Source organism: Carcharodon carcharias, chromosome 2, assembly GCF_017639515.1.
Source record: "Carcharodon carcharias isolate sCarCar2 chromosome 2, sCarCar2.pri, whole genome shotgun sequence".
NCBI lineage: Eukaryota > Metazoa > Chordata > Chondrichthyes > Lamniformes > Lamnidae > Carcharodon > Carcharodon carcharias.
The window spans coordinates 15,197,359-15,224,846 of NC_054468.1; the positions used below are offsets into that span (position 1 = coordinate 15,197,359).

The 27,488-nt window shown below is 45.5% G+C and overlaps 1 protein-coding gene across 1 annotated transcript in view; it reads right to left on the bottom strand.

Moving 5' to 3' along the window:
• LOC121275348 (rho guanine nucleotide exchange factor 26-like) overlaps positions 1–27,488 on the bottom strand; it is a 213,825-nt gene that overhangs the window by 178,414 nt on the left and 7,923 nt on the right. Inside the window, exon 3 of the mRNA XM_041182854.1 lies at positions 6,543–6,591. Within this exon, the coding sequence (XP_041038788.1) occupies positions 6,543–6,591 (49 nt within the window). The remainder of the gene's footprint in view (positions 1–6,542; positions 6,592–27,488) is intronic.

Consider the following 27,488-nt stretch of genomic DNA (forward strand, 5'->3'; position numbering starts at 1 on the left):
TAATGAAAGGGAAAATTGACCAGGACCAATGATCACTATCCAGTATCAGGATAAATCCATGCAAGTTAAATGGGGATGGGAGCAGGCACAGGTTTGACACTCCATGCCAGAAAGCATGACCTTGAGGATGGGACATTGGAAAAACAAACTCAATGGCCTCTTTTTCATGACTGCTTCACCCATGCATTGAAAAGGATGAAGACAGAAGAACCACGGGGGATGTGGAGACACTCGAGAAGCTGGGATTGTTCTCATTCAAACAGAAAAGGTTAAGGGGAGATTTAACAGAGGTGTCCAAAATTATGAATGGCTTTGATCGAGTAAATAGGCAGAGCTTGTCTCCACTGGTAGCAGGGTTGGTAACCAGTGGATATAGATTTAAGATCATTGGCACTGGAACCAGCAGAGAAATGAGGAGGTTTCTTTTCGTATAGTGAGTTGCTATGATCTGCCTGAAAGGACGGTGGAAGCAGGTTCAATACTACCTTTCAAAAGAATTGGAAAAATGCTTAAAAAGGAAACATTGCAGAGCACAGGGAAAGAACATAAGAACATAAGAAATAGGAACAGGAGTAGACCATTCGGTCCCTCAAGCCTGCTCTGCCATTCAATAAGGTCATGGCTGACCTTCTTGTGTTTCGATTTCCACATTCCCATCTAACCCCGAAAAGAATGGGGGTGGGGGAGGGGTGGTGGGCGAGCGGGACTAAGTGTATAGTTCTTTGCAAAATCTGGCGCAGGCACAATGGACTAAATGGCCTCCTGTGCTCTAAGAACTTAAAAACACAAGAAACTGAAACAACAGTAAGCCATTCAGTCCATTGAATCTATTCCACCATTCAATAAGGTCATGGCTGATCTGATCTTGACTTCCAACTCCATGTTCCTGCCTGTTCCTCATAACCCTTCACTCCTCTAAAGTTCAAGAACCTACCTCAGCTTTGAATATATTCAATGATCCAGCCTCTATGGCCCTCTGGGCCAGGAAATTCCAAAGACTAATGACCCTCAGAGAAGAAATTCCTCATCTCCAATTTAAATGGGAAACCCGTTATTCTGAAACTGAGTCCCTGAGTTCTAGATTGACTCATAAGGGGAAACATCCTCTTGGTATCTGTCCTGTCAAGCCCCCTCAGAATCTTATATGTTTCAATAAGACCACCTCTCATTCTTCTAAGCTCCAATGAGTATGGACCCAACCTGCTCAACTTTTCCTCATGAGACATCTTCTTCATCCTAGGAATCAAACTAGTGAACCTTCTCTGAACTGTGTCCAATGAAAGCATATACCTCCTTAAATAAGAAGACCAATACTCTAGGTGTGGTCTCACCAATGCCCTGTAGAGTTTTTATTTTACTCATTCACGGGATGTGGGTTTTGCTGGCTGGGCACTAGTTGCCCTTGAGAAGGTGGTGGTGAGCTGCCTTCTTGAACTGCTGCAGTCCATGTGGTGTAGGTACACCCACAGTGCTGTTAGGAAGGGAGTTCCAGGATTTTGACCCAGTGACAGTGAAGGAAAGGCGATATATTTCCAAGTCAGAATGGTGAGTGACCTGGAGGGGAACTTCCAGGTGCTAGTGTTCCCATCTATCTGCTGCCTTTGTCCTTCTAGATGGTAGTAATTGTAGTTTGGAAGATGCTGTCTAAGAAGTCTTGGTGAATTCCTACAATGCATCTTGTACATGGTACACACTGCTGCTACTAAGATGGAGGGAGTGAATGTTTGTGGATGGGGTGCCATTCAAGCGGCTGCTTTGTCCTGAATGGTGTCAAGCTTCTTAAATGTTGTGGGAGCTGCACTCATCCAGATAAGTGGGGAGCATTCCATCACACTCCTGACTTGTGCCTTGTAGATGGTGGATAGGCTTTTGGGAGTCAGGATTCAGGAGGTGGGTTACACATCGCACGATTCCTAGTCTCTGACCTGCTATTTTAGCCACAGTATTTATATACCTAGTCCAGTTCAGTTTCTGGTCAACAATAACCCCCAGGGTGTTGATAGTGGGGGATTCAGTGATGGTAATGCCATTGAACATCAAGGGGCAATGGTTGGATTCTCCCTTGTTGGAAATGGTCATTCCCTGACACTTGTGTGGTGCAAACGTTACTTAACGCTTGTCAGCCCATGCCTGAATATTATCTAAGCCTTGCTGCATTTGGACATGGACTGCTTCAGTATCTGAGGAGTCGCAAATGATGCTGAACATTGTGCAACCATCAGCGAACATCCCCACTTCTGACCTTATGATGGAAGGAAGGTCATTGATGAAGCAGCTGAAGATGGTTGGGCCGAGGACACTACCCTGAGGAATTGTTGCAGCCAGACTTCCCTACTTTTATATTCTAACCCCCTTGCAATAAAGGCCAACATGCCATTTATCTTCCCGAGTACCTGCTGCGCCTGCATGTTCACCTTTTTGTGTTTGTTTTCTATGTTAGGCAGCGGCAACAAAGTAAAGCATTGCTGAATGACAAAAGGCTGCACACTCTGCAAGGGGGAACCATTTAAAACCTGCACCAATGGAATGGCAAGAAACTAAGCGATTGTTGGCACCAATGTTGCTGTCTATTACATATCAATTACATGGATCACTGAGGTTCTTTTCAAAGCACAAGGTAACTCTAGAGAGATCATAGTGTACCTAACTTCTGGAATCGACCCAGCTAGTCATTACTTACATTAAATCCCTTATAGAGTTTTGCCACAGAGTTCCTTCATGGAGGCCGGAACCTCCCCTTTAAAAGGGTCGCGCTCTCCAAAATAAGTCGACACAAAATCTTTCTTTTTTTGAGAAGGAAAATGAGGCACAACAGCCACATCACCATCACGATTATGTCACCTTGAGGTGAGGTATTGATAAATGTTGAATCCATGCCATTTAGTTTCATTTTATCTGGATAAACTTGCCTTTGTGTACTGTACTATTCCAAAGCAACTGTTAATCCCATTGAAACTCCCTTTGCACAAATACATGTAACAAAAGCAAGAACACTGGAACAGGAGGAGGGCATCCAACCCTTCAAGCCTGTTCTGCCATTCAATTAGATCATGGCTAATCTGTGCCTCAACTATATCTAACCACCCTGGCTCGGTAACCCTTAATACATTGGCCTAAAAAAAATTTATCCATCACAGGTTTGAAATGTTCAACTGACACAGGGGTGTTCTGAGGAACAAAGGGACCTTGGCGTGTGTGTCCATAGGCCTCTGAAGGCAGAGGGGCATGGTAGTGAGATGGTGAAAAAGGCATATGGGACACTTGCCTTTATCAATCGAGGCATTGATTACAAAAGTAGGGAGGTCATATTGGGTTGTTTAGAACCTTGGTGAGGCCACAGCTGGAATACTGTGTGCAGTTCTGGTCGCCACATTATAGGAAGGATGTGATTGCACTGGAGGGGGTGCAGAGGAGATTCACCAGGGTGTTGCCTGGAATGAAATATTTAAGTTATGAAGAGAGGTTGGATAGACTTGGGTTGTTTTCGTTGGACCAGAGAAGACAGGGGGTGACCTGATCGAGGTGTACAAGATTATGAGGGGCATGGACAGGGTGGATAGGCAGCAGCTGTTCCCCTTAGTTGAAGGGTCAGTCACAAGGGGACATAAGTTCAAGGTAAGGGGCAGGAGGTTTAGGGGGGATGTGGGGAAAAACTTTTTTACCCAGAGGGTGGTGATGGTCTGGAATGCACTGCCTGGGAGGGTGGTGGAGGCGGGTTGCCTCACATCCTTTAAAAATTACCTGGATGAGCACTTGGCATATCATAACATTCAAGGGTATGGGATTAGGTAGGTAGAGCAGGTGTTTCTCACGTTTCGGTGCAGACTCGATGGGCCGAAAGCCTCTTCTGCACTGTGTGATTCTGTGTGACGCTCAGCCTCGACAGGTTTTCAAGGGAGAGTGTTCCAGATTTCCACTACCTTGCTTGTGTGAAGAAGTGCTTCCTGGTGTCACCCCTGAGCAGTCTGGCTCTACTGTTAAACTTTTCCCCCTTTTTGTTCTGGACTCCACCAACCAGAGGGGGGGCTGGAATAAAAAAAATTCTTTCTGTCTACCCAATCAAATCCTTTAATTATCTTAAACATTTAATCATCAGCACACGGCCAGAGTAAAGAAAAGGCCTTGGAAGCACAAATCCTTTGGGCATTGTTCACAGCAAGTGGGGAGATACAGCAAGGGCCTTGAGTGAAGCACTGGGTATTATTAACACGACCACACCACAAGGCTCCTGTGGTGGAGTTGATCTGCCCATCCACTTTCAGAACTCGGCACATTTTTGCCCTCATTGAAATGAACGAAAACAAAATTCAGAGATGTCTGGTAACAGGTTGGTGATCCATATTCACCAGACTACTGCTGAGCTGGGTGAAGCTGAAAATTAGCCCAAGTGCCAACTGGCAGCTAGGGGGAGACAGTGGCATAGTGGAAATGTCACTAGATTCATAATCCATACATCCAGACAGATCTTCTGTAGGTGTGGGTTCAAATCCCACCATAGCAGCTGGTGGAATTTAGATTCAATTAATAAAAAATCTGTCACTCAGTTCAAGGGTAATTAGGGACAAGCAACATATGCTGAACTTGCCAGTGGCACTCACTTCCCATGAAAGAATATGTAAATTTTAAAAATTGAAAAGCATTATGAGCAATGTGCCCAGGGATGCTACATAAAAATTTGCATTTGTACTGCACACCCTCACATCCTCAAGTGATTTCCTTGTTTATTTTACTTTTATTCCAATGATTTCCTTCTGGAATGTTGTCACTAGCATTTCAAATAAATGAGTGGTCCCTAAACTAAAAGTTAGGCATTTATAACAGTCTGGTAAATTTCCCACGACTTTTATTTCACTTTTGAGTCACAGGCTATGCTGTTGGGAATGGGAGGCAGATTTGGGGATGAGGAGGTGTTGTAGGGGCATTACACTCGCAATAGGGTGAAAGCTTTTGGAAGGAAGTGTGTGAAGTGATTCCTTGCTTCCCCCCACCTCCCCCCCCCACCCCCCACAGAGATGGTGAATCCATTTGGATTGATTGATGGGAAATGAATCATATGCTCCTCGCTTAATCCTCTGTAATTCGATATGTAAACAACTCGGTCCCTTCACGTATGTAAATAGGTCATGGAGAAAGCAACCTCTTATCCTTATTGTCCATCCGTTTAGAGGACTGGGATCTTGCAATGAAGGCCAAAACCTTATGAAATTTAAGCAAAATATATACATTTAAGCCATATAAATACTGTGGTTAAACTGTAGCTCTGAAGAAGAGTCATACGACTCGAAACGTTAACTCTGTTTCTCTCTCCACAGATGCTGCCAGACCTGATGAGTCTTTCCAGCATCTTCTGTTTTTATTTCAGATTTCCAGCACCTGCGGTATTTTGCTTTTATATTAAATACTGTGGCTGCGAGGGCAGGTCAGAGGCTGGGAATTCTGCAGCAAGTAACTCACCGCCTGACTCCCCAAAACCTGTCTGCCATCTACAAGGCACAAGTCAGGAGTGTGACGGAATAAGTTCCGCTTGCCTGGATCAGTGCAGCTCCTACAACACTCAAGAAGCTCAACACCATCCAGGACAATGCAGGCCACTGGATAAGCACCCCATCCACCACCTTCAACATCCACTTCCTCCACCGCCGGTGACAGGGGCAGCATGCACCATCCACAAGATGCCCTGCAGCAACTTACAAAGGCTCCTTCGACACCACCTTCCAAATCCGTGACCTAAACCACCTCCGAGGACAAGGGCAGCAGATAGATGTGAACACCACCACTTGCAAGTTCCTTCCAATCACTCACCATCCTGACTTGGAAATATATCACCGTTCCTTCACTGTCACTGGGTCAGAATCCTGGATCTCCCTCCCTGACAGCACTGCGGGTGCACCTACACCACATGGATTGGTTCAAGGAGGAGGCTCACCACCACCTTCTCAAGGGCAATTAGGGACGGGCTATAAACGCTGGCCTAGCCAGCAACAGCCCACATCCGAGGAACGAATAAAACAAAATCCTGAGGTAATCTAATTAAGTAGGTACAAGCTGAGGTCAATTAGACTATAGCTAACTCATAGGGGCCTCCTGAGGTAATATCATCCTTGAGATGTGGGGTTTCTAAACCTGCTGATTAACATTCGCTAATCTCCTGCATTTCAGTTGATGTGAAACCATGTTTGGGCCAAAGAGCCACTTGAGGAGTGTCCCAACAGCTTTTTTCCAGCAGGGATGGTTGGGGGAGAAACCTCAACAGGAGATGAGGGAAGGTTACCATTGACACCCATTCCAGGCCTTTTGGGTCTAAACACAGTTTCACATCCTCGTGGGCTAATCTTAGGGTTATAAGTTTATCAACACCTGTCCTTGAAGTGAACTTAAGTGACTGCTCTTCCAGAATTGATAGTGTTGGCCGTGAAAGTTTGCACTGTGACCAGGTCATCTCGCACACATGAACCGGGCCTCAGTCACAAACGTTTGCACCATCGTGTCCGTTCGCCATTCATGAGGAAATATCAACACAAAAGGATGAACCCGACAGTTACCTTCCCCATCGAACGGGCCCTGCGCTGGAAGCTGCTTCTTCTCGTATTCCTTTCCGCATGAGGAGAGAAAAGTAAAAGTGAGTTAGTGCTCGTGATCACTTTTCTGCCTGTAATAGCTCACCACAATTCACAGGGAACATTTTATGAGGGAGTGAGGGAGGCTGTGAGGAAGAGGAGGACAGACAAAGCGAGAGCATCATGGGGGGAGGAAAAAATGAAACAACCTACATTTCTATAGCACCTTTCCCAACCTCAGGATATCCGAAGACAGACTTCAATGGCAATGAGGTACGCTCTGATGTGTCGTCACTGTTGTAATGTGGGAAATGCAGCAAACTCTTTGATAGCACAAGCTCCCACAAACAGCAACGTGGCAATGAGTAGACAGTCAGTTCTTAGGTGATTCTAGTCAAGAGTCAAATGCTGACCAAGAGAAACCCCCTGTCTCTCTTTAAAATAGTGCCATGGGATCATTTGCGCCCACCCAAATGGGCCCACAGAGCCTCAGTTTAACACTACATCAGCACTCTGACAGCGTGGCGCTCCTTCGATACTACAACGGGGCCGGAATCTTCTGTCCGCCACAGCAACAAATTTAGTGGCGAGGGGCAGGGGAAGGAGCATTTAATCGGACACGAGAGTGGCAGGTGGTGACTGCGCCAGCTTCCTGCCCCCATCCCAATTAAGTGCGCGACGGGAAAGCCCGTGGATGGCCTTCCAGCTCTTGCCAAATTGAGGCCCCCCAACGACCAATTGCTTCCCACTTAATTACCTCATCCTGCCGACCCTGCTATTAACCCAGTGGGGATGGGGCTACATGCTGGGCAGCATGACAAGCAATCCCATGTAGCGTTGCTTGTGGGAACCCAGGGGGTGGGCAAGGAGGGGGCCTCGTTCAAAAGGTGCTCAGTACCTGAGAGGGACCTGCCATCAGGAATAATGCCCCCTCTGACCTTGCTGTTGACCCCTCACACCCACCCCCCCCCCCCACCCCATCAGTCAGCTACGCCCCACAATTCAACAATGATCCTGGCCTCGATTGAGCATCGTCACAGCAGTCACCACCTATCCACTAGCCTCTGATTGGCTGACAACTCTTAGTGGGCGGGACCTCCACCCCTGGGTCCTTGATCCTCGTAAAGACACACTGCTGCCCCACTTAATGCCTGATTGACACTTAATGCAGTGGGTCTTCCTGGAAAGGACAAGGGGCTCCCATTGGCTCTTCAGCCAGTGGCCAAGACCCCGGTCACCTCCATAAGATATCAGCCTAGGAGTATTGGCCTAGATTGTGCTCAAGTGGCTAAAGTGGGACTTGAGCTCACATCCAACTGACACAGAGGCCAAAGTCCTACCACTGAGCCACAGCTGACAATGACAAGAAGGAGAATAAGGGAGAGAGTGGGAAGGAAGATCTTCTGGAAGTTAAGAGAGGGATGAGGTATGGAATTGAGGAAAAATATACAGTTATATTGGCAGGTGACCCACATCATTGGAAATGGGGAGCGGACACAGTTGGATGCTGTGAGCATCAGCAGCACAGATTGGCAATGAGAGAATCAGTGCAGGAGAGCCATATAAGGCTGGAGAGTAGAGTTGCAACTCTGTTTGGATTTTTTTTTTATTCATTCATGGCATGTGGGAATCACTGGCTAGGCCAGCATTTATTGCCCATCCCTAATTAACCTTGAGAAGGTGGTGGTGAGCTGCTTTCTTGAACTGTTGCAGTCTGTACACTCACAGTGGTGTTAGGGAGGGAGTTCCAGGATTTTGACCCAGCGACAGTGAAGGAATGGAGATATATTTCCAAGTCAGGCTGGTGAGTGACTTGGAGGGGAACTTCCAGGTGTTGGTGTTCCCATCCATCTGCTGCCCTTGTCCTTCTGGATGGTAGAGGCCATTGGTTTGGAAAGTGGTGTCTAACAGGCCTTGGTGAATTCCTGCAATGCATCTTGTAGATGGTACACACTACTGTTACTGTGCATCAGTGGTGGAGAGAGTGAATGTTTGTGGATGGGGCGCCAATTAAGCGGGCTGCTTTGTCCTGGATGGTGTCTAGCTTCTTGAGTGTTGTTGGAGCTGCACTCATCCAGGCAAGTGGGGAGTATTCCATCACACTCCTGATTTGTGCCTTGTAGATGGTGGACAGGCTTTGGGGAGTCAGGAGATTAGTTACTCATCGCAGGATTCCTAGCCTCTGACCTGCTCTTGTAGCCACAGTATTTTTATGGCTAGTCCAGTTCAATTTCTGGTCAATGGTAACCCCCAGGAAGTTGATAGTGGGGGATTCAGTGATGGTAATGCCATTGAATGTCAAGGGGTGATAGTTACATTTTTTCTTGGTGGAGATTCCAATGGTCTCACCCACACATTCACATTAGGTCACCTGACACACTCACCCTCACGGTGCTCCACCTTCCCTAGAGCCAATCAGAAAGCGAGAAGGCTCTTCATCACCAGATTGGATGATTCTTGTATGTCAGTCAAACCACACTCCAGTCCAATATTTTATTACTTGTATGAAAATTTTTTTAAAAACCCACAATGTTTGTGTATGCCCCTTTGGATTTTTCTTTTGGGTTTTGCTCAGAGCAGTGTCCTGGAGATTGATCTTTAATTCACGGAGACACCAGGGCAATCCTGAAGGGATGGCAACACCACACCAGAGAGGCCAAAAAACAGGAAGTGGGGAAAGCAATGGAGAGGGTAGTGTGACACTGAGGGCGAGAGAGTTAGTGTGACACTGAGGGCGAGAGAGTTAGTGTGACACTGAGGGCGAGAGAGTTAGTGTGACACTGAGGGTGAGAGAGTTAGTGTGACCACTGAGGGTGAGAGAGTTAGTGCGACCACTGAGGGCGAGAGTTAGTGTGACACTGAGGGTGAGAGAGTTAGTGTGACACTGAGGGCGAGAGAGTTAGTGTGACACTGAGGGCGAGAGAGTTAGTGTGACCACTGAGGGCGAGAGAGTTAGTACGATCACTGAGGGTGAGAGAGTTAGTGTGACACTGAGGGCGAGAGAGTTAGTGTGACCACTGAGGGTGAGAGAGTTAGTGCGACCACTGAGGGTGAGAGAGTTAGTGCGATCACTGAGAGCGAGAGAGTTAGTGTGACACTGAGGGCGAGAGAGTTAGTGTGACACTGAGGGTGAGAGAGTTAGTGCGACCACTGAGGGCGAGAGAGTTAGTACGATCACTGAGGGCGAGAGAGTTAGTGTGACACTGAGGGCGAGAGAGTTAGTGCGACCACTGAGGGCGAGAGAGTTAGTGTGACACCGAGGGCGAGAGAGTTAGTGTGACCACTGAGGGTGAGAGAGTTAGTGTGACCACTGAGGGCGAGAGAGTTAGTGCAACCACTGAGGGTGAGAGAGTTAATGTGACCACTGAGGGCGAGAGAGTTAGTGCAACCACTGAGGGCGAGAGAGTTAGTGCAACCACTGAGGGTGAGAGAGTTAGTGCGATCACTGAGAGCGAGAGAGTTAGTGCGACCACTGAGAGCGAGAGAGTTAGTGCAACCACTGAGGGTGAGAGAGTTAATGTGACCACTGAGGGCGAGAGAGTTAGTGCAACCACTGAGGGTGAGAGAGTTAATGTGACCACTGAGGGCGAGAGAGTTAGTGTGACCACTGAGGGCGAGAGAGTTAGTGCAACCACTGAGGGTGAGAGAGTTAATGTGACCACTGAGGGCGAGAGAGTTAGTGCAACCACTGAGGGCGAGAGAGTTAGTGCAACCACTGAGGGTGAGAGAGTTAGTGCGATCACTGAGAGCGAGAGAGTTAGTGTGACCACTGAGGGTGAGAGAGTTAGTGCAACCACTGAGGGTGAGAGAGTTAGTGTGACCACTGAGGGCGAGAGAGTTAATGTGACCACTGAGGGTGAGAGAGTTAGTGCGACCACTGAGGGTGAGAGAGTTAGTGCAACCACTGAGGGTGAGAGAGTTAGTGTGACCACTGAGGGTGAGAGAGTTAGTGTGACACTGAGGGCGAGAGAGTTAGTGTGACACTGAGGGCGAGAGACTTAGTGCGACCACTGAGGGTGAGAGAGTTAGTGCGATCACTGAGAGCGAGAGAGTTAGTGTGACCACTGAGGGCGAGAGAGTTAGTGCAACCACTGAGGGCGAGAGAGTTAATGTGACCACTGAGGGAGAGAGAGTTAGTGTGACACTGAGGGTGAGAGAGTTAGTGTGATCACTGAGGGTGAGAGAGTTAGTGTGACCACTAAGTGTGAGAGAGTTAGTGCAACCACTGAAGGTGAGAGCGTTAATGCAACCACTGAGGGTGGGAGAGCTAATGCAACCACTGAGGGTGAGAGTTAGTGCGACCACTGAGGGTGAGAGCGTTAATGCAACCACTGAGGGCGAGAGAGTTATTGCGATAGCAAAGGCTTGGAAACAAGGTGAGGAACAAAAGTTCTTATGTAACAAATGCAAGATGGACTGGATAAATATTGGGGAAATGTTCCTCGTGCATTTTATATAGAGCAAATACAGGATCAAAATATTCATAAATTATTGGAATTAGCAAAATATTAGGTTGTTGAGTTGGTCATTTTTATATATCTCTACTGCATAGGCATGTTTATAAGGGGATATAGGACAAAATCTTCCGGCCCATCCCACTGGCGGGATCTTCCAGTCCCGCCAAAGCTACCAGACAGTTGAATGGCTCAATGCCACAGTGTGGCTGGAAGTCCCGGCCAGAGTGTGGGGCTCATAGTTGGGAGAATCATATGATTATTTGAACAATCAGAAAAGCATGACTTTTTTAATGCCTCTTGTGCATTGAAATGTAATGTCCAACTAAATTTTGGAAAAAATTTTTTTATTTATTCATTCACAGGATGTGGGCGTTGTTGGCTAGACCAGTGTTTATAGAAGATTGTGAATTAGTTGTCAAAAACAAGGGAAGGACAAGGCAAAAAAAAAAACACAAAGGAAGAGTGACAGATATACAGAAAGACAGATAGAGTGACAGGTAAATCGGTGGATAAATAGATACAAAGGCAGATCCAGGGCAGAAAGGTAAATGTACAGGCAGATAGGAAGAGCGACGCTTCGGTTGCTAATCTACTGATCGCTCTCCAAGTTGTTTTGTGTGATAAATATGATACCTGAGGCACGCTGTCTTATGATATGCTAAATGGGAAATGCAGTAATGGGAAAATGAAATTGAGGTGCTGATCCACCATGAACTGACTGAACGGGAGGATCAGACTCGAGGGGCTGAATGACCACCTCCTGTTCCTACATGAGCTTTAACCCTTTTCTATCAACCTCTTCATTTCCGCGGCACTCCCTGGTGCAATGCAGCCAGAGATTAAAATCCAAACCCGTTCTCATGATCTCCCCTCCGTCCAACTGAAGGTTCATTTTGGATGACCCCAAAAGACAGAAGGACCGATATCCAGGGAATTCCTTTTCCCCTTTCAAGACAGCTTCTTATTTAGCACAAAAATATTTGAAAAGCCAACAAGAAACATCAAAAAGACTTCAGCAGTCGTTCTTGCTATTGCTGTCGTAAATATTAATGTCCTGATGCAGCTGTGCTGAGGTAGAGGATGCTTCAGCGCGCTAGGCATAAGCGGCTGAATTGATTTTCAAGAATGTGAAGGAAGTAAAAAGTCAATGTGGAGAGACTGGAGAAGCTGAGATTATTCTCTTCAGAGCATAGAAGGTTAACGGAAGATTTAACAGAGGTGCCCCAAATTGAGACAGTAAATAAGGAGAAATTGTCTCCACCGACAGGAGGGTCGGCAACCAGAGGACACAGGTAATTGACTGAAGAACTAGAGGAAGGGGTGAGGAGAATTTTTTTCTAAAAAAACACAGCTTGTTCTTGTCATCTTGAATGCACTGCCTGAACTGGCGATGGAAGCTGGATCAATAATAACTTTCAAAAGGGGATTGGAGAAATACATACAAGGAAGTGCAAATTGCAAGCCTGCGCTGAAAGAGCAAAGGGAATGGCACTAATTGGATAACATTTTCAAAGAGCTGTCACGGGCACGGTAGACTATATGACCTCCTCTGTACTCTATTATTCTATTTATCTACATTTCAAAGCGAGACCTCCAAATCTGGAGCTGGATTCAGTACGGGTGCAATGTAGGGAACAGGGTGCAATGGCTTGTGGACCTGATTTGTGGCGCTCGCAATTTTCAGGCAATTCAAAAACAAAACTCAGGAGGATTCCTATTCTGCTGCTCGATTTGGCATTCTGCTCAAGAAAGGAGTGGAGCCTCATAAAAATTGCTCTCTGAAGTGAAAAAAAAAATGCCACAGGGTAAGCCTGACAACTAATGTAGCACAGAGACATGAGGAGCAGGTCAGTCCGAGTACCAATCCTACAGTTCATTGTGAGAGCTTACACAAATCAAAGGATTGAGGTATTAGCCCTAGATCAACTGTTCAGGCTTTCGCCTCAGGAGTCAGAATGTTGTGGGTTCAAGTCCCACTCCAGTGCCTCGGGCACCTAATCCAGGCTTACACTCCCCGGTGTAGTACTGAGGGAGTGCTGTACTGTTGAAAATGCCATCTTTCGGGTGAGAAGCTAAACAAAGGCCTCGATCCACTCTCCCAGGTGGCATCAGTTTGAAGAAGAGGTGGTGAGTTATCCCCAATGTCTTGGACAGTGTTTATTCCTCAACGAACATCCTGAAAAAATACATTGGTCATTATCTGTTTCTGGGATCCTGCTGTGCACAAAATTGGCTGTCATGTTTCCTACAGTACAACAATGTTAACACTTCAAAAGGTAATTCATTGGCTGTGAAGTGCTTTGGGACATCCCAAGGTGGTGAAAGGTGTTATATCAATGCAAGATCTTGCTTCTTCCTAACGCTAGCACTAACAGTGCTCAGCTACTTAATCAAAATCTGAACTGGAGTAGAGGGCTACAGTGGATAAACAAGAAACAGGCAGGGCTCCCACTCTTAACCGTGATCCAGGGACACAAGAACACGAGAAATAGGGACAGGAGTAGACCACACGGCTCATCAAGCCTGCTCCACCATTCAATATGATCATGGCCGATCTTGGGCTTCAACTCCACCTTCCCACCTGCTCCACATAGCCTTTAATTCCCTCAGAGACCAAAAATCTATCTATCCCAGCCTTAAACCTATTCAACAATGAAGCATCCGTAGCTCTTGGGGTAGAGAATTCCAATGATTCACAACCCTTTGAATGAAGTCATTTCATCTCATCTCAGCCCTAAATGATCGGCCCCTTATCTTAACATTACGCCCTCGTGTTTTAGTTTCCCCGACCAGTGGAAACAATCTCTCAGCATCTACTCTATCAAACCCCTTCAGAATCTTATATGTTTTGATGAGATTGACTCTCATTCTTCTAAACACCAGAGAATATAGGCCCAATTTACTCAGCCTCTCACCACAGGACAAGCCCCCCATCCCAGGGACCAATTTAGTAAACCCAAGCAGTGTCGCATCCAATTCATCCAAACAGTGTTGTGAATGAGAGTGACCTCACTCAGCAAGGCTTTTTGGCCATGGGAACCATCACAATTGATCCTGTCCTCTCCCACTTACAGGTACGGGTCATTATCACAATTTTTTTTGGAGGAATTTGCTGTGTGCAAATCAGCCACTGCGTTTCCTATGGAATGACACAAACTGCTCGTCTAAAATACATCATTGGCCGTAAAGCGCTTTGGGACATCCTGAGATTGCAGGAAGTTATTTTGTAACTCAGGGGTGATCTGCATCTCAGCCGTTGCTTCTATCCCTTGAAGGCCCTTAGCTAACAAAAAATACATTCACTCCACCTGATTTGAGCGAAGTCCTCGAGGGTCGTTGGCACCTGCGGAACAAACAGGCCGACAAGAGGAGCAAGTGAAAGGGCCGAGAGAGTTGGAAAGGAAATCAAGGAATTTATGTTTAACTTTTCTTGGGACTCCCTGATATTACAGCAGGCTCTGTGCCAAAGGGCTTACATCACTTCAGTAAGTCTGAAGTTGGGCAGGTAGCTGAAGAAAGACAATTTACCAGGAGAGGAGAAGGCTTCCCGGAGGCCTTCACCGAGATGATGCTAATGGCAGCGTCCCCGACCTCTGAACCCTTCCTTTTCACTGAAGAGGGTTGATCTGAGCAGCCCTGCAGCAGAGAGTCTAGCCGACAACGTGCCAAGAGCACAGGGTTCCCACACTGGCCTGGCACAGCTGAACACAGGAGGCCGATTTTTGGCAATGTGCTGCAGTATCAGAGAGGGCATTGGGTAGTTGGCCCTGTCTCAGCAGAATGCCTACTCCAAGCGTGCTACCCTGAGAACGTTTTAAAGACTCCACTGGACAAAGTGCTAAAGGGGCGGAGGGAAAGGGCCAGCTCCCTGAGATCCTTAAACTTGTAAAAGCCACAGCCTGTCTATTTAATTTGCATTCAGCAGCACCCATTAAAAAGTGGTGAGGTTTTTTTTAAAAGAAGTCATGAAAGAATTCCAGCTTTGGTTAGACGCACACATGTGTTTTTGATGGCTGGTAATGTCAGTGCACGGACTGTTTTTCATTCTGCACACAACATACGAACAAACGAACAAGGAGCAGTAGTCGGCCACTTGGCCCCTCGAGCCTGCTCCATCGTTTAATAAGATCACGACTGATCTGATATTAACCTCAAATCTGAATCCCGCCTACCACTGATAACCTAACGCCCCCTCGTTTACCAAGGATCTATCCACCTCTGCCTTAAAAATATTCAAAGTCTCTGCTTCCACCACCTTTTCAGGAAGAGAGTTCCAAAGACTCACAATCTTCAGAAAAAATTTCTCCTCATCTCTGTTTTAAATGAGCGACCCCTTATTTTTAAACAGTGACTCCGAGTTTTAGATTCTCCCAGAAGAGGAAACATCCTCTCCACATCCACCCTGTCAAGAACCCTCAGGAACTTATATGTTTCAATCAAGTCGCCTCTAAACTCCAGCAGATGCAAGCCTGGCCTGTCCAACCTTTCCTCATAAGCCAACCTGCCCAATCCAGATGTTTTCTGGTAAACCTTCTCTCAACTGCTTCCAACGCATTTATATCCTTCCTTAAATAAGGTGACCAATACTGTACGCAGTAATCCAGATGTGGTCTCACTAGTGCTCTGTATAACTGAAGCATAATCTCCCTACCTTTGTATTCAATTCCCCTCACAATGAATGATAACACTCTTATTAGTTTTCCTAATTACTTGCTGTACCTGCATACTAGCCTTTTGTGATCCATGCAGTATTTCTTACATTGAGTTCGCAAGTCTGCTGAAGTGGAGCATCAAGGAATATGAAGGTAGGACAGGATAATCCAGGTGTGGAGCAGATCAGCTCCAAGCTAAGAAAAAACTCTTACTTCTACAGTTTTCACAACCTCTGGACATTCCAAAACACTTTATGGCCAATGAAGTACGTGTAATTTATGTTGCAATGTGACAGCCAAACTTTGCACACAAGATCCCACAAAAGGCAATGAGATAACTACCAATAACCTATTTTAAGTATTGGTTGAGGGATAAATGTTGGTTAAGATGTCATCTAATTGCTTTCTGGAGCAGAGCCAGGGGTTGAATGTTCTACTAATATTCTTACTGTCACCACATTACTTATTGTGTTTAAAACCACAGAATGATAAAGTACAGAAGGAAGCCATTTGGCCCATTATTCCTGTGGCTTCTCTGTCCTTGATGGTACAACTTTACCCATTCTCATCCACCAGTATGACACCTCACATTTACAAAATCTGTTTCGCTCGGTCGCTTTGCTAGGCAAAGTCTCAATTCCATCCTAAATCGGGGCAATTTCATACATGGCACCAGAGGCCACAGATATTGGAGCTCATTTACACGTGCTAGGAGCTATATACATTCACACATAGGGCCCCGTCCTTTGCAGACAGGAAGATCATGTCCATGCATTGTGCCTTTTTCAACTAAACAAAAGCTTGGGGGGGGGGGGTCAGCCATTCCCTGGTTCATTCCTCATGGCAATGTCTTGACCAATCAGAGTCCACCTGCCTGGTTTCAATTTAAACAAAAGCTTGGCAGTTAACCGTTCCCTGGAGCATTCTCCATGGCAATGCCTCTACCAATCAGAGTCCATTTGCTGGGAGTCGGAGCAGAGCCGCAGGGGACAGTCAGGAGCTAAGCTGCATGCTGTTTTACTGTTTCAGCTGCTGTGAAGCTGCAGTCCAGGAAAAAGAGAAAGAAAAGCAACTGTAACATCACTGAAAGCTAGCAAGTTGATTGGCTGGTAAGTGCTAAGGGACAGTGTGTGAGAAACACACTGAGAAAAGTGTGTGGGCGAGTTAAGGTAGATCTATAAATAAAAAGAACTAAAGCTATAAAATATTAAACCAAAAAATTTGAAAACTTTAAAATTAAAATCAAACAATAAAGATAAAAAAAGGTAATAAAAATAAAGTAATTTAAACGAACATCTGAAACACATACCTTGTAGTTAAGAAGCATAGAACCTTTAACATTCAATAAGCACAGTAAATTGCACCATGCATGGGAAGAAAGTAATTAAAGTAAATTTACTAAATAAATAACTTAGAATGGCGGGACAGGTGTTATGTTGCAGCTGTGAGATGTGGGAGCTTTTGGACGCCAAGACGATCCATGACAAACACGTCTGCAGGGAGTGTAAGCAGCTAGAGGAATTCCGGATCAGGATTATTTTAACTGGAAGCCGAAATGCAGACACTGCGCAACATAAGGGAGGGGGAGAAATGCCTGATACTTTGTTCCAGAAGACAGTCACACCCCTTAGAAGAGGGTCATCTGCTTTGGTCAGCGGTGAGGGACAGGGGGATGTGACTGTCAGTGAGGCAGGTAGTGGGACCGGGCAGACAGTAGGGGAGGAGCCTCAGGCATTGCATTTGTCAAAGAGGTTTGAGGTGCTCAAAAACTGTGTGGATGAAATCGAAGTCTGCAAGGTGGGAGAAGTGGGTTCTGGTTTGTGGGGACACTGGCATCAGTACCGGGAGAAGTGGGGGCTGTACCGTTAGGACAGTTTACACCTGAACCATGCTGGGGCGAGTGTCCTCACAAATCACATAACTAGGGAAGTAGAAAGGACTTTAAGCTAAACAAGATGGGTGAGGGATCAAGCTTGGGTAGAGATAGCAATTCAAGTTATAGAGTCAAGACAAGAGAGCAAAATAGTAATATGAGAAATGAGCGTCAGAGAATGGCAGGAAGGGACAGAGAGAAAAAACCTAAGAATACATCAACAGTCAAGGCTAGATGTTACAAAGGTAACAAAAAGACAAAACTGAAGACTCTCTATCTGAACGCATGTGGCATTCATAACAAGGTAAATGAATTGAAGGCCCACATTGAAGTATGTAAATATGATCTGATAATAATTACAGAGATGTAGCTGCAGGACGACAAGGATTAGGTACATGACATTCAAGAAGAATAGGAAGCTAGGTGAAGGTGCAGGGATAGTACTGTTAATCAAAGAGGGCATTGATATAATAGTTAGAGATGACCTTGGTTCAGGAGGTCAGGATGAAGAATCGGTTTGGGTGGAGATGAGGAATAATAGGGGGAAAATGTAATTAGTCGGGGTGCTCTACAGGCTCCCTAACAGTAACCACAGTGTAGGACAAAGTATTTGAGAGAAAATATTGTATGCTGGTGATAAAGGGACAGCAATATTCATGGGTGATTTTAATCTACACATGAACTGGAAAAATAAGATTGACAGTAGTAGCCTGGATGAGGAGTTCTTAGAATGCTTTCAAGATAGTTTCTGAGAGCAGCATGTTCTGGAACCAACCAGAGAGCAGCTTTTATTAGACTTGGTATTGTGTAACGTGACAGGATTAATTAATGACCTAAGAGTAAAGGCACCACTAGGTAGCAGCGACCACAATATGATTGAATTTTACATCCAGTTTGAAAGGGAGAAGAGTGGGTCTAAGGCTAGTATCTTAAACTTAAATAAGGGCAACTATGTGGAGATGAAAGCTGAGCTAGCTGGAGTGAACTGGGAAACTAGGCTAAAGGATAGGTCAATAGCGAAGCAGTGGCAGACATTTAAGGGGATATTTCAGAGTATTCAGAATAAGTACATTACTACTATAAAGAAGAATTCTAAGGGGGGGGACCTATCATCCGTGGTTAACTAAAGAAGTTAAGGAAAGCATCAAACTTAAGGAAAAAGCATATAACTGTGCAATGATGAATGGCAGGACAGATGATTGGACAGAATATAAAGAATGACAGAGAATGGATAAAAGGTTAATCAGGAAAAAGAAATTAGAGTATGAGAGGAAGCTAGCTAGAAATGTAAAACCAAATAGCAAGAGTTTCCACAGGTATTTGAAAAGGAAAAGAGCAAGTTAAGTGAGTGTTGGTCCTCTAGAGAGTGACAGTGGGGAGTGAGTAGTAGATAATAAGGAAATGGTGGAAGAAATTAACAAATATTTTGCTTCTGTGTTCACTATAGAGGATACAAAAAACATTCCAGTAATAGCTGCAAATCAGGAGGTGAACGGGAGAAAGGAACTCGCTGAAATTGAAATCACTAGGGAAACGGTACTCAGCAAATTGATGGAGATGTGGGCTGGCAAGAAGTCTCCTGGTCCTGATGGACCACATCCTAGGGTCTTAAACAAGGTGGCTAATGAGGTAGTCGGTGCACTAATGTTAATTTTCAAAAATTTGCTAGATTCTAGAAAGTTCCATCAGATTGGAAAGTAGCAAATATAACTATTCAAGAAGGGAGGGAGGCAGAAAACCAGAAACTATAGGCCAGTTAGCTTGATATCTGTTGTGGGGAAGTTATTAGAATCGATCATAAGGAGGTTATAGTTGAGCATTTAGAAGGCAGTTGGAAAGAGTCAGCATGGTTTTGTGAAAGGAAAATCATGTTTAACCAATTTATTGGAGTTTTTTGAAGGAGTAACATGTGCAGTCGATAAAGGGGAGCCTGTAGACATACTGTACTTGGATTTCCAGAAGGCATTTGATAAGGTGCCACATCAAAGATTATTACGGAAAATAAAGTACATGGTGTAGTGGGTAACACATTAGCATGGATAGAAGATTGACTGGCTGGCAGAAAGCAGAGAGTATGCATAAATGGGTCTTTTTCTGATTGGCAGGATGTGACAAGTGGAGTCCCACACGGGTCTGTACTGGGGCCTCAACTTTTTACAATTTACATCAATGACTTAGATGAGGGGAGTGAAGGCATGGAAGCTAAATTTTCAGATGACACAAAGAGAGGTAGGCAAGTATGTTGTGAAGAGGACATGAGGAGGTTGCAGATGGATATAGATAGGTTGAGTGAGTGGGCAAAAGATCTGGCAAATGGAATTTAACGTGGGAAAATGTGAAGTTGTTCATTTTGGCAGGAAGAACAAAAAAGCAGAGGATTACTTTAATGGATATGGCTACATAATTCTGAGGTGCAGATGGATCTCGGTATTCTAATTCATGAGTCATAAAAAGTTAGCATGCAGGTACAGCAAGTAATTACGAAGGGTAATGGAATGCTATCCTTTATTATGAGAGGGATTGAACATAAAAGAATGTTATGCTTCAGTTATACAGGGCATTGGTGAGACCGCACCTCGAATACTGCGTGCAGTTTTGGGCTCCTTATTTAAGGAAGGATGTAAATGCATTGGAGGCGGTTCAAAGGAGATTTACTAGATTGATACCTGGAATGTATGGGTTGTCTTATGAGGAAAGCTTGGACAGACTGGGCTTGTTTCCAATCGAGTTTAAAAGTATGAGGGGTGATTTGATTGTGTACAAGATCCTGAACGGCCTTGACAAGGTGGATGTCAAAAGGAAGTTTCCTCTTGTGGGTGTGTCCAGAACTAGGGGCACTGTTTTAAAAGTAGGGGCCGCCCTTTTAGAAAAGAGATGAGGAGAAATTATTTCTCTCAGAGAGTTGTGTGACTTTGGAACTCTCTGCCACAGAAGATGGTGGAGACGGGGTCATTGAATATTTTTAAGGCAGAGGTAGATAGATTCTTATTGGCAAGGGAATCACAGGTTATCGGGGTTAGATAGGAATGTGGAAATCAAAACACAAGAAGATCAGCCATAATCTCATTGAGTGGCGGAGCAGGCTCGAGGGGCCGAATGGTCTGTTCCTATTTCTTATGTTCTCTTCGCATGCAGTATAAATTGTTGTTCCCTTTATAATTGGTATTCTTACGTATCTGTCCTGATGAGTGCAAGACAAAAAGCTTTGTCAGCATGACTTTTTTTCAGCAATACTTTAGACCTTCTTTCAAACCTGCTTCTTTGACCTGTACCTCTTTATGTGGTTCTTTGTCAAATTTTCTTTGGTAAGCCTCTTATGAAGCACCTTGGTAAGTTTTATTATGTTAAAGATGCTAAGTGGGTAAATATTTTGTTAAATAAATGCAAGTTGTTGTTGCTGTTGAACGTAATATATTAACCATTACCACTATGTCTGAGCTCAGCCTAGTGTGAGCACTCTCGCTTCTGTGTCAGAAAGTTGTGGGTTTAAGCCACTCGCCAACAGACTGGAGCATATAGTCCAGTCTGATCCTACAGCACAGAGATCCTAGAGTGGGAGCCTGCAATGTCAGAAGTGCTAACGTTAATCAAAAACCCTATCTCTTTGTTTGGGGTTAATGGTAAATTATCTGTTCGGCCATTCAAAGGTCAGGCATTCTCCTGGTGTCCAGCCCAACATTCATCTTTCAACTGACATTGCCATAAAATTGCCAGAGGATACTTGCACCCCCTGGTCTGTCTAGTGTGAATATGAACTCAAGACCCAGGCTTAAAGAGTTTAAAATCTTGGCCTGAGGTGGGTCCACAACGGGAGAATTAAATTACATAGCTCCTTTCCTGACCACAGGACATACCTAAGCACTTTACAGTCAATGAATGACTTTTGAAGTGTAGCTGCTGTTACAAATGTAGGAAACTCAGCAGCCAATTTGTGCACAGCAAGCTCCCACAAACAGAAATGAAATAAATGACTAGGGAGTCTATTTTAAATGAGGGACAAGTGATGGCTGCAGCTCTAGGAGGACGCACCTATTCTTCAAGTAGCGCTGTGGGATCAGTTACATCCACCTGAGAGAGCAGACAAAGCCTTGGTTAACTTCTCATTCATAACGCAGCACCTCCAAAGGTGCAGCACTCCCTGAGTACCTGTGGCAACCCAGAATTGTCTGCTCAAGTCCCTCGAATCCGCAAACTTCCTTCTCAGCCAGAGGTGAGAATGCCACCCACTGAGCCAGAGAGCTACTGATACACAAATTAAACTCAGCAGTCAACTGACTGTTCACCAGTGAATTTCCATCCCCCCCCTGCCAACATCCCACATGTAGACTGCGATAACTCAGAGCCTCTCCATCAAATAATGTTCCTGCTAGTCACAGCCTCTGTTCCTGCTGCATTTTATAAATCAGGTGATAGCAATGCATGAGCACCATGTCAAGAAACAGTTCCTCCTACAATCGTCGGTTGCTCCAGTAATGGAATGACTGCAGAAGGTCAAGATGCTCTCGTTACAGAGAGAGACAATAGGAGACCGACAAAAGAGTGAAACAGAGACAGGGAGCGACATGGCTGTTGTTCCTTCTCCTTCGCTTCTCAAAGAGAGAAAGACAAAAAAGTAGGAACAGAAAGGCAGAAATAGTTGGAGGGAGACTGGGAAAGAGAGACAGAAATGAAAGAGAAAGACAAAAGAAGGGAAAGAGAGAACAAGAGAAAAGGTCAGTAGGAACAAGAAAGACGTTGTCCTGTGCAACAGAAATGAGATACGATGAAAACGGTCATGTTTTCCAAGTTTCATTCAGCTTCTTCACAGACAGCACCCGCAGCCAGCTTTAGTTATCAACGCAGGAGAAGGCTACAGCCCCAGTTGTTCCGGCAACTCAGCATGTCTCCAAAACTCAGTCAAAGACCAGCGCATACCACATAACTGCTCAGTATCATGACAAAATAAACCCACACAACCCCCTACAAAAACACTGTTTCTACTACAATGCCCCCCCCCAACTCCTTCTAAACACTGAGAGACTGAGAAAGAGAGGGAGGGAGAGGGAGAGAGAGAGAAAGAGGGGGGGAGGGAGAGAGAGGGGGGGGAGAGAGAGAGAGAGAGAGGGGGGAGGGAGAGAGAGAGAGAGAGGGGGGGAGGGAGAGAGAGAGAGGGGGGGAGAGAGAGAGAGAGAGGGGGGAGGGAGAGAGAGAGAGAGGGGGGGAGGGAGAGAGAGGGGGAGGGAGAGGGGGAGAGGGGGAGAGGGAGAGAGAGAGGGGGAGACGGAGACAGAGAGGGGGAGAAGGAGAGAGAGAGGGGGAGGGGGAGAGAGAGGGGGAGGGGGAGAGAGAGAGGGGGAGGGAGGGAGAGAGAAGAGGAAGGAGAGAGAGAGGGGGAGGGAGAGAGCGAGGGGGAGGGGGAGAGAGCGAGGGGGAGGGAGGGAGAGAGGGGGAGGGAGAGAGAAGGGGAAGGAGAGAGAGAGGGAGGCAGACCCTGCACTGCAACCATGTTCAAGGATCACTGGAAATCAATCCCTGTCAGCCCTCCACAGTAAGTATTAGTAAACTGTAAACCGCAGGCATCTCCAGAGCTGTGGCCAACTGTATTTCATCTGTCAACTGCACATTTGCAGTCCTGAAAGGAATTGGGAACAGGAACCCTAGCCAGTTATTCCCATTCACTCCCTCAGCTTCTGCAGGAAGACAAGAAGCTTCTACAGCAGCGATCGCTGAAGGACAGCACCTGGGATTTTCTGAACCCACTATTACATAGTGCATTTCAACAATATGCCAGCAGGTTGCACAATAAACATAGTGCACAGCTGAGAGAAGCTGACTGGCAAATCAGTCCCCTGATAAACACCTTTAAGCTGCCACAAAGGGCTGCCATTTCTATAGCGCCGTTCACAACCTCAAGTCATCCAAAGTGCTGTACAGCCAACGAAGTACCTTTGAAATGTAGTCGTTGTTGTAACGTGGACAATGCAGCAACCAAGTTGTGCACAGCAAGCTCCCACAAACAGCAGTGTGATAGTGATCAGATAATCTGTTTCCTTATTAGAGATGAATGAGAGATAAATACTGGCCAGGATCGCAGGGAGAGCTCATCGCCAAAAAAGGGGCATGGTATCCTTTACGTCCAGTCGACACATGGCCTCTGTTTAATGTCTCATTCAAAAGTCAGCACCACCAATAGTGCAGCGCTCCCAGAACCTCACTGCAAAATTCTCAGACCTCACGAGTGGGATTCGAAATCAGAAATGATAGTGCTACCAACTGAGTCATGACTGACACTGAAAGGACTGGACCCCAGCTCCAAGCAGAAACAGGCCATCCAGCCTAACACAATCTACACAGAGCTTATGCTAAATAAGAAGAGCCTCCCCTATCCTATCTACATGTCCTTCTAGCCTTTCTTCCCCCAGGCAATTGCCTAGCTTCTGTTAAAGGCAACTATGTTATTTACCTCAACTGCTCCTTGTGGTAGTGGACTACACTGAGGACGAAGAAAGGCGCGCACGTGTGTGCCATAGTATATTATTTTATCACCTTCACCTTTAAACAGGATCAGTCTAGTAGCCAATGAACAATAACACCAAAAAACATGTCAGCTTTATAGAGGAAATATAAACTCTGCCTGTAAAGAATGCTAAGTGAGCTGACAGTAATTGAATCTGAAGCTCCAGCTGTAAATTGCCCCAGCTTTGATCTTACTCCTTATCAGGGCTCAAGCACATCTTCGATTCAATTACTGTCTTCAGTGTCAGTCTCAGTCATCTATTATCCAATGCGCACTGGACCAAAAATGGCCACAACTGGGAGCTGGAGATCACAGTCAGTTGTAAAAATTAGGGTCAGGTTGCCAACCTTCCAGAATTGCCCTTGAGTCTCCAAGAATTAATAATCTCAAAAACACTGCTGAAAGCAACCTAAAAGAGAGAGAGAATAGAAATCACTCAGAGGGGCACTAAGTTTTTTATTTAATTTTCTTTGAACATTTTTGTCTATTTGTCATGGGGAACAGCAGAACAGAATGTTAATTGGTTTATAGTCCAGAATCACCCAATCATTGGGTAACAAGGCAACTATTTGTTGCCTGGTTGGACACGGGAAGATTGATGTGTTGGACAACCAATGACAGGAGTGTGGGGGCGGAGCAACTGCAGGAGAGAAGTCACTGATGAAGCCTCCAAGAATATGTCCAACCAGAGACAGCATCTCTCTGTTAAGTGAGTCAATGTGAAACCATTTAAGCCACATCTGGGATTAGTGGGATTTAATTGGGACAGAGTTCCTTACTCCAGTAATAGAGTCATGGAGGTCCACAGCACAGAAGGACATGCAGCAGCCAATTTGCACACAGAAAGATCTCACAAACAACAATCATAATCTGATGCTCAAAAGGAGCATGAACAGGATGTAGAAACAAACAAAAACTTTAATTTTTATACCATCTTTCATGATCTTAGGGCGCCCCAAAAAACTTTACAGCCAAATCAAATACTTTTGAAGTAATATCACTATAGGAAACATGGCAGTCAATTTGTACACAGCAAGCTCCCACAAACAGCAGTGAGATAAAGGATCAAAGAATCTGTTTCTGTGTTGCTGATTGAGGGATATAAGTATTGGCCAAGGCACCAGGGAAGAGTCCCCTGCCCTTCTTCAAAATAGTGCCCTGGGCTCGTTCACATCCAACCCAGGAGGGCAAACAGAGCCTCAGTTCAACATCTCATCTGAAATATGGCACCTCCAACAGTGCAGCGCTCCCTCAATACTGCACAGGGAGTGACAACCCTGGTATAGGGCTACAATACAGCGGTATCAATTCTCCACAAGATGGTTCCTGAGTAAGAGTCCCTACTGGGAGCAACGGGTTGATGAATTTACACTGAAATTTTCACATCTCTGTTTACAATAACACTACACACAGGAGACCAGGGCAATTCTGACCCTCATATGTTTCTGAAACATTTGTTAGACTATTTTCGGCACCACGCTCTGACTGTGTCTATTCACATCAGAATGGTTGCCAGGCATAGTGGCACCAATGTGCCATCGGGGAAACTCTACTTGACCTAGTACAAAGAGGCCATGCATTCCAATCATTTCATTAGTAAGTCACTAATTACAGAGTGAAGTCGCCACTCGCTTGCTTTTCATTAAAACGTCGGGGTATGATCCAGTGCTTTAAAGCTGGAATCTGTAATCGTGAGGATTATTCAGTCCAGACCCTCAATTAGTAGCACTGTTACCATGAACAACAGTCCAGATATAGAGAGCTCTGAGGAACAGAAGGATCAACATAGTGACACTCTCATGCCCTCTACGCTGGCAGATGAATTTGGGTCTGTGCCAATGGATGTTAGCAGCATTGACATATAGATGACAATTCAGTCAATCCTTAAATAAAAGAGGTGCCACATAACCTCAAAGGACAGCTTTCAGTCTGGCTGGACTTAGAATTACAGAATCATACAGCATTGAGGGAGGCCATTCAGCCCATTGTGTTTGTGCCAGCTCTCTGAAAGAGCGATCCAATTAATTCCACTCTTTTCACGTATTTATCCAATTCCCTTCTGAAAGTTACCATTGAATCTGCTTCCACGACCCTTTCAGGCAGTGCATAACAGATCATCAAAACTTGCTGTGTAAAAAAAAAATCTCATCTCCTCAGGTTCGAATCCCACCACGGCAGATAGTGGAATTTGAATTAAATAAAAATCTGGAATTAAAAGTCCAATGATGGCAATGAAATCGTTGTCGGAAAAACCCATCTGGTTCACTAATGTCCGTTAGGGAAGGAAATCTGTAGTCCTTACCTGGTTTGGCCTACATGTGACTCCAGGCCCACAGCCATGTGGTTGACTCTTAAATGCCCTCTGAACTCAGTTGTACCAAACCGCTACAAAGTCTAAAAGTAATGAAAGTGGACAGACCACCCGGCATCGACCTAGGTACCGGAAACAACAACAACAAACTCAGCCCTGTCAACCCTGCAAAGCGTTCCGTACTAACATCTGGGGACAAGTGCCAAAATTGGGAGAGCTGTCTCACAGACTAGTCAAGCAACAGCCTGACATAGTCAACCTCATGGAATCATATCTTACAGATAATGTCCCAGACTCCACCATCACCATCCCACTGGCAGGACAGACCCAGCAGAGGTGGTGGCACAGTCAGGAGTAAGTTGTCCTGGGAGTCCTCAACATTAACTCTGGACCCCATGAAGTCTCATGGCATCAGGTCAAACATGGGCAAGGAAATCTCTTGCTGATTACCACGTACCACCCTCCCTCAGCTGATGAATCCTCATGTGGAAGGTCACTTGGAGGAATCACTGAGGCTGACAAGGGCACAGAATGTACTCCGGGCGGGGGGGGCTTCAATGTCCATCACCAGTAGTGGCGCAGTAGCACCAGTACTGAATAAGCTAGCCGAGTCCAAAAGGACATAGCTGCTAGGCTGGTGGTGAGGGAACCAACAAGAGGGAAAGACATACTTGACCTCATCCTCATGAACCAGTCTGCCGCAGAAGCATCTGTCCATGAGAGAATCGGTAGGAGTGACCACTGCACAGTCTTTGGAATACCCTCCATCATGTCATGTGGCACTGCCACCATGCTAAATGAGATAGATTTCGAGCAGATCTAGCAACTCAAGATTGGGCATCCTAGAGGTACTGTGGGCCATCAGCAGCAGCAGAATTGTACTTAAACACTATCTATAACCACATGGCCCGGTATATCCCCCACTCTACCATTATCATCAAGCCAGGGGATCAACCCAGGTTCAATGAAGAGTGCAGGAGGGCATGCCAGGAGCAGCAATAGGCATACCTAAAAATGAGGAGACAACCTGGTGAAGCTATAACACAGGACTACTTGCGTGCCAAACAGCATAAGCAGCAAGTGATAGGCAGAGTTAAGCGATCCCAACAACCAATGGATCAGATCTAAGCTCTGCAGTCCTG